This window comes from Dendrobates tinctorius, unplaced genomic scaffold (assembly GCF_039654945.1).
Source record: "Dendrobates tinctorius isolate UK_male_01 unplaced genomic scaffold, ASM3965494v1 ptg000114l, whole genome shotgun sequence".
In the NCBI taxonomy this organism is placed as follows: Eukaryota; Metazoa; Chordata; class Amphibia; order Anura; family Dendrobatidae; genus Dendrobates; species Dendrobates tinctorius.
The window spans coordinates 9,176,398-9,183,281 of NW_027361782.1; the positions used below are offsets into that span (position 1 = coordinate 9,176,398).

The following is a 6,884-nucleotide window of genomic DNA, read 5'->3' on the forward strand; positions in this document are numbered from 1 at the left end:
AGAAAGAAACTTATTTTTTAGACAAGTTTCAACAGTTTGTTTTTCATGAAACCAGATTCTATTTGGTAAAAATAGAGTTATTACACTAGGCCTTGGAATGACTATACTAGTCCATGTTATTTCACATATGACTATACTAGCCCTTGGGTTTGTTTTTAACATGTATTTACCCATCAGTGTGTGTGAGCGGCGCAAACAACATTAATGAAACTTATTAATGGTGAACCACAAATGTAAATTTATTTTTTATCACAAAAATAAAACTAAAAATTATTTTTTACGGCGTTTGGGGGCAGATGGTTTCAATTTGGGGGTGTGCAGGGAATATGCAACACTTGCAGTTGAAGACGGTGTTTGAGGGGAAGGGGCAACAAAACTTGTGGGGGAAGGTAGTCCAGTTAAGGGAATTAAAGTAGGAACACTTGTAGGAGAGGAAATCTGTTCAGGTACATTAGTTGTAATGGCATGTCGCCGTAGGCTTGTGTGCCTGGACCGACTTTGGCCCAATGCCCGCCTTGATTGATTTCGCCTTGAACTAGGGGCAAATATGGAATGCAGGTCCCCCGTCTGCTGGTATGGCTGCTGCTGCTGAGGTGGCGGCTGCTGCTGAGGTGGCGGCTGCTGCTGAGGTGGCTGCTGCTGCTGAGGTGGCGGCTGCTGCTGAGGTGGCTGCTGCTGCTGAGGTGGCGGCTGCTGCTGAGGTGGCTGCTGCTGCTGAGGTGGTTGCTGCTGCTGCTGAGGTGGCGGCTGCTGCTGAGGTGGCGGCTGCTGCTGAGGTGGCTGCTGCTGCTGAGGTGGCTGCTGCTGCTCTTCGTTGTCAGTGCTCGTCCTTGCAGGAGGACTGGTGGCGGCAGTGATGGTCCAGGTTTGCAGAGTGGTGGTGGCAGGGCTACTACATGTTGTTGTAGCGGCAGGGCTGTTCCATGTTTGCCTAGTGGTGGCTGAGCTCCACGCATGCATGGGATTGGCGGTGGTGCTCCAGACAGGAGCAGCGCTTGCCATGGTGGTGTCGGTGAAGTGACCAGCTGCACTCAGACTTGTGGTGGTGTAACGGTGGGTGTCCTGGCTTTGAAGAGAGGTGTCCGTGCAGTGGTATGCAGCACAAGTCGGTAGTGAGGTGAAGCGAGTCAATGGTGGCACAGGTGGAAAGGACACCACTGACTGCTGACCGTACCGATTATGCTGCATAGCCTGCAAGAAAGCATTGTTGCAGGCCTGCAGCACATTCAGCTGTTGATCAGGACTAAGGTGTTCCGCCATGCCCTTTTCAATCTTACTAAAAAAATGGTGTGCTGGTCTGTTGAGGTCGGCCTCCAGACGGTCAAGGCGCTGTTCTACAGAATTGAAGCGGTGTTCAAAGTGGTTAAAACCACGTTCCATCAGTGCAAAACCGCTTTCAACTCTGTCGGACAGTGACTTGAGGCTGGAATTAAATGTCTAGCTCAAATGCATAAACTCGGGCAAGACATTCCTGTCCAAGGCCCTCTGCCGCTGGCGGGTAGTGCCCGCATAACCAGTGGCAGAGACCTGGGACAGGGGAACACCTGATGGCCCAGCTTCCTGGTCACCAGCTGTGTGTGTGTGGGACCTGCAAGGTGCTTCCTGGCTGTCGGATGGCTGGGACGGGTCAGAGGACGTCCGAGGAAGGACCGCTCCAGGGCCAGGTTGCAGGGTGCTGCTCCAGGTGCTGTGGAAGAAAGGAAAATCATTACTACCATGCCTTTACAAGAAGCATCAGCTGTGGATTAGAAAAACACAGATTAATAAAAATAAAAACCCAAAATGTATAATACTTACGATCTTGTGGCAAGGACCGGTCTTAGGAACTGCAACGCGTGATAGTGACGGTATCTAGTTCTGGTCCTTGACGCAGATCCACTGCGAACCTGGCCCTCAGCACGAACATCACTGTTGAAGCGGTCCTTGATCGAACGCCAACGTGTTCGGACTTTGTCCACTGTTGATAAAAAAAAACAGTGCCGTCAAGGACAACAGTCACTGCGTCACAATGTAGCAATACAATACTCAAAGCAGTCACTGTAGACCCCGATGACACTGTTGGGTTTCCTGCTAGAATACACCTAGCACGAAACCCAACAGTGCCGTCAAGGACAACAGTCACTGCGTCACAATGTAGCAATACAATACTCAAAGCAGTCACTGTAGACCACGATGACACTGTTGGGTTTCCTGCTAGAATACGCCTAGCACGAAACCCAACAGTGCCGTCAAGGACAACAGTCACTGCGGCACAATGTAGCAATACAATACTCAAAGCAGTCACTGTAGACCCCGATGACACTGTTGGGTTTCCTGCTAGAATACGCCTAGCACGAAACCCAACAGTGCCGTCAAGGACAACAGTCACTGCGGCACAATGTAGCAATACAATACTCAAAGCAGTCACTGTAGACCCCGATGACACTGTTGGGTTTCCTGCTAGAATACACCTAGCACGAAACCCAACAGTGCCGTCAAGGACAACAGTCACTGCGTCACAATGTAGCAATACAATACTCAAAGCAGTCACTGTAGACCCCGATGACACTGTTGGGTTTCCTGCTAGAATACGCCTAGCACGAAACCCAACAGTGCCGTCAAGGACAACAGTCACTGCGGCACAATGTAGCAATACAATACTCAAAGCAGTCACTGTAGACCCCGATGACACTGTTGGGTTTCCTGCTAGAATACGCCTAGCACGAAACCCAACAGTGCCGTCAAGGACAACAGTCACTGCGGCACAATACAGAGCAGGGAAATACTCACTAAACGCCTTTTTGGCGGATGCTGTGGCGCTGTCCCAGCCATCCATCAACGCTGCGGCCACCTCATTCCATAGCCGCCGGGTCACCACATTGTCCTTGTACAGCCGGTCACGGCTGTCCCACAACGGCGAACGCTCCTGGACCAGGCTGATGAGCTGCTCATTATCCAGGTACACGTCTTCATCTCGTTGTGGAACCTAGACAAAACACATTCATTAGAATAATCCAATTTAAATTGAATAAAAAGTTACAAAAAAAGAAACATAAAAAAGAGTAAAAATAGAAGATAAAAAATAAAGAACATTACAAATCATTTGATACTTACATTCCGTATCACCACCGGGACTTGGCTTCGCTGCTCCTGCTCTTCGCCCTCACTAGTCCCGTCCACAGAAGAGGATGATGACGATGTCTTAAAAAAGTTGAAAAAAACGTAAGAGATTTGGAGAAGCAGCAGATATACTTACCAGATGCACAAAAATAATCACCTCACGGTCTGCTTGCGCCAATTCCTGCCGCGATGGGGAATACTCAGATTCTGAAGACATACTGCATGTAAAAATAATAAAAATCATTAGTACATACATAATTTAAAAGGACAGGCATATAATGTAATATACTCACATTCTTCGCTGATATAATGGGTTCTTGGTTGAATGTCTGCTCTTCAATCTGTCTAGTGTAGTATTGGCAGAGTTTTGGCAGGCACCTCCTTTATATAGACTTTTTTTTTTTGACTTTAGAAGATTCTAACTAGGATAAAAAGTGGACACCACCCAAAAAACGCAGCGCTAAAAAATCGCATACCTGCGCATGCCAGTGCGCACGTATGCGCATCCATAGGCTATAATGGCCATTTTTAGCGCAAAACGTGCGCATACGTGCGCATGCGATTTTTTCAAGGACCAAAAAATGCAACATGCAGCGTCTGGAAAATACCAACGCACACCCCAAAAAAACGCAGCGCATGAAAATCGCATACATGCGCTTACAAGCGCGCAGGTATGCGCACCCATGTTAAATATAGGGGAAAAATCGCATGCGCACGTATGCGTTTTTTTCCAGCGCTAAAAAACGCAAATGTGAAACCAGCCTAAGACAGGTATTATTTATTTCCAGTCCAACCATTTATGTTGTCATGCTGGACTCATTTTATGATGAGACATGTCGTAACATTCATCCCGTTGAAAAAAGACTGACCGCCATGATGGAACCCCATGGACAGAATGAAACGTTATAGCGCCAACCACCAGACCTTTGTGGTATCTGACACAATGGAGAGTGGTCGGGGTAGACGTCTGGCTGACCGTGCAGCTATACAGAGTAGTCCATTCTGGTAGTTGTAATTCTAGTAGTTATTTATGCGTTTTGGGTCCGTACTAAACCATTTCTCAAACCAAAATTTTCATTGTATCAATTAAGTTACAATACTGAGCCGGCCAAACTAATACTAATAATAATAACAAATAAAAATACTAAAAACTGCGCCTGTTCCTGGGGTGGAAACGTCGTAACCTCGGAGCTGCTCCGGCAAACATCTGATCACACTGAGATACTCGGAGAACATTACAGGAAAGGTTGTCTCCAGCCGGATGGTAATTTGATTTAATCCAAACAATCAGATTTGTTTGCCATAAATCCATATTTATTTTTGCTGCCCTGTAAACAAGAGCACACGGCGGAGGAAGTAATTTACTCGCTTATTTGGTGTACTCCCTGGTGCCACTTGGAATTGACAAAATTATCTCTTGTAGATTCAGCGAGAAACTAACGCCTTAATGCTTGTTGTTAAAGAAATGTCTAGAAGGTTATGGAAGGATGAACGTTGTATTAATTTACGCAGGATTAACGGCTCTGATAACAGAATACTCGTGGTCGTACATTCTTACTCGCTGCTGTGATGCTGGAGGATCAGAAATAGAAGCAAAGAAGAAATGCCAGTGATTTCCAAGTAATGGAGCTCGGCATGATTAGCGAAAGCTACTTCTGCTTCTTTCTAATTCTAACCATGGTCATTTCTTTGAATGCCACTGAGCTGCAATACCAGAGACATCCTGTGGATAAGGGGGTAGCTGTTTGACATGAGATGTAATCCCGACAGTATAGAGCATAACCTGGAGCCAAGCAACGTTCTCCCCAAATTGCCTACCACGGGGCTTCAGGGGATCACCGCTAATGAAACGCCACTGAAGCATTGATCAGACAGACTTTGTGGTTCCACTCTGCTCACCCCATATGCCCCATCATGGAGAGATAAAGGGTATGCCCTGGGAAGCCTCCTGGACAGGTCCTCTTAACTGTTTCTTACCTACTAGAGGTTGGTAACCATTACGCACCAGTGTGAGACGATAAGTGGGGAGTTCTCACAGCGTCACTCACCACTAAATACTGCGTGGTAAAGGCCGGGAAAGGAGACAGCTCCGACCCAGGTCACTGAGCATCTCATGGGGCAGTTACTACTACGGTTACATGTAGGGTACAATCCCTAATATGGTGGCACAATCAGACGAGAACAATGGGTTTACATGGCAGTCACGGGCCACGCACTGATTACAGGAGTATTGCCTCATATTATAGCCGTGGCTAAATAACTGCAAGGGCAATTCCTTTATTGGCATCAAGAATAAATGTTAAAAAAATAATAAACTTACTGAGAAAATTAACTAAGTGAAAACTATTTTTTTCTGTAAACTTATCAGGGTTAAAAAATGAAAATATGCAAATTATATAAACTTGACATTTTTAGTATTGTTGCAACTATAAGGATCAAGTGATGCATTATCCAGCAGGAATCCTGCACCCTGCATCCAGAAAGCACGAGAAAGGGGCAAGGGCGGCACAACAATTCATAAGAATGATAATAATAATAATAATAATAATAATAATAATGATAATAATAAAAAACTAAGGATCATACATCTGATTCAGATTGTGCTGCAGTCAGAGACAGGAGGTCAGGGACAGGAGGTCAGAGAAAGGAGGTCAGAGAAAGAAGGTCAGAGAAAGGAGGTCAGAGAAGGGAGGTCAGAGAAAGGAGGTCAGAGACAGGAGGTCAGAGACAGGAGGTCAGAGAAAAGAGGTCAGAGACAGGAGGTCAGAGATGGGAGGTCAGAGACAGGAGGTCAGAGGCAGGAGATCAGAGATGAGAGGTCAAAGATGTGAGGTCAGAAAAAGGAGGACAGAGAAAGGAGCTTAGAGAAATTAGGTCAGAAAAAGGAGGTCAGAGATGGGAGGTCAGAGACAGGAGGTCAGAGAAAGGAAATCGGAGATGGGTGGTCAAAGATATGAGGTCAAAGACAGAAGGTCAGAGAAGGGAGGTCAGAGACAGGAGGTCAGAGAAAGGAGATCAGAGATGGGAGGTCAAAGACGGGAGGTCAGACGGGAGGTCAGAAAAAGGAGGTCAGAGATGGGAGGTCAGAGACAGGAGGTCAGAGAAAGGAAATCGGAGATGGGTGGTCAAAGATATGAGGTCAAAGACAGAAGGTCAGAGAAGGGAGGTCAGACGGGAGGTCAGAGATAGGAGGTCAGAGAAACTAGGTCAGAGACAGGAGGTCAGAGACAGGAGGTCAGAGGCAGGAGAGCAGAGGCAGGAGATCAGAGATGGGAGGTCAAAGACGGGAGGGCTGAGAAAGGAGGTTGGAGACATGACGTCAGAGAAAGGAGGTCAGAGACGGAAGGTCAGAGACAGGAGGTCAGAGGCAGGAGATCAGAGATGGGAGGTCAAAGACGGAAGGTCAGAGAAAGGACATCAGAGACTGGATGGAGTAGCACAACAGATCCCATTTTGATGTCTTCCCTGAAACCTTCCTACCCAGCGGAGTCTTACCAGTGACAGGTGGGATCAGTCGTCTGCATGTCCCGGGATCGCTGCTCCACTATAATGAAGTATATCGCAGTCCGTGTCCTCATAGTGGTATTAACATGCTGTCATCCAGTGTCACCCCCAATCCTTTCCTAAAAGGGGGATTAGACGTATGAGTGGTCAGAGGGCAATGAAGACTCCTCCATTGTTACATTTTAGGTTCAGTGGCTCCAATCCACATGTCTGACCAGCAGTACCTGCTGCTCTCTAATATCTGCAGATTTCTTGGTGCCATATTGGGGTCCACCACTAAT

The 6,884-nt window shown here is 46.9% G+C and overlaps 1 protein-coding gene across 1 annotated transcript; it reads right to left on the reverse strand.

Moving 5' to 3' along the window:
* Positions 1 to 270: 270 nt before the first annotated feature.
* On the reverse strand, positions 271 to 3,782 carry LOC141101090 (uncharacterized). Its single transcript, XM_073589924.1, has 3 exons — positions 2,770 to 3,782; positions 1,798 to 1,957; positions 271 to 1,687 (listed from the first exon to the last, which is right to left on the reverse strand). The coding sequence occupies exon 3, from the start codon at positions 1,378 to 1,380 to the stop codon at positions 271 to 273; it is 1,110 nt and encodes a 369-aa protein (XP_073446025.1). The 5' UTR covers positions 1,381 to 1,687; positions 1,798 to 1,957; positions 2,770 to 3,782.
* Between the last annotated feature and the right edge of the window lie 3,102 nt (positions 3,783 to 6,884).